Raw genomic sequence first — 213 nt, 5'->3', positions numbered from 1 at the left:
TGGAGGGGAAGTAACAAAATATATAAAACATAAATAATGGATCTAAAGATCATATTTCAATGAACTAATAATAACATTTAAAAAATTGCCAACACTTACCCTTTCTATTTCCAGCCTTTTTGCATAACTTTCTGCCTTTGAAATGGCAGAAGAGAGTCTCTCTTCACTGTCCAAACATTCCACCATTTTGGCATATTTTTTATCATTTTCCTG

The 213-nt window shown here is 31.5% G+C and overlaps 1 protein-coding gene across 1 annotated transcript in view; it reads right to left on the bottom strand.

Moving 5' to 3' along the window:
• Positions 1–213, bottom strand: part of LOC119594634 (meiosis-specific nuclear structural protein 1-like) — a gene marked incomplete in the record, with an annotated part of 17,619 nt that overhangs the window by 15,087 nt on the left and 2,319 nt on the right. Inside the window, 1 exon segment of the mRNA XM_037943683.1 lies at positions 100–210. Coding sequence (XP_037799611.1) covers positions 100–210 — 111 coding nt within the window.

Source organism: Penaeus monodon, chromosome 34, assembly GCF_015228065.2.
Source record: "Penaeus monodon isolate SGIC_2016 chromosome 34, NSTDA_Pmon_1, whole genome shotgun sequence".
Classification (NCBI taxonomy): Eukaryota; Metazoa; Arthropoda; class Malacostraca; order Decapoda; family Penaeidae; genus Penaeus; species Penaeus monodon.
Note: the sequence above shows the minus strand (reverse complement) of the source record. Positions and strands in the feature narration are given on the sequence as shown.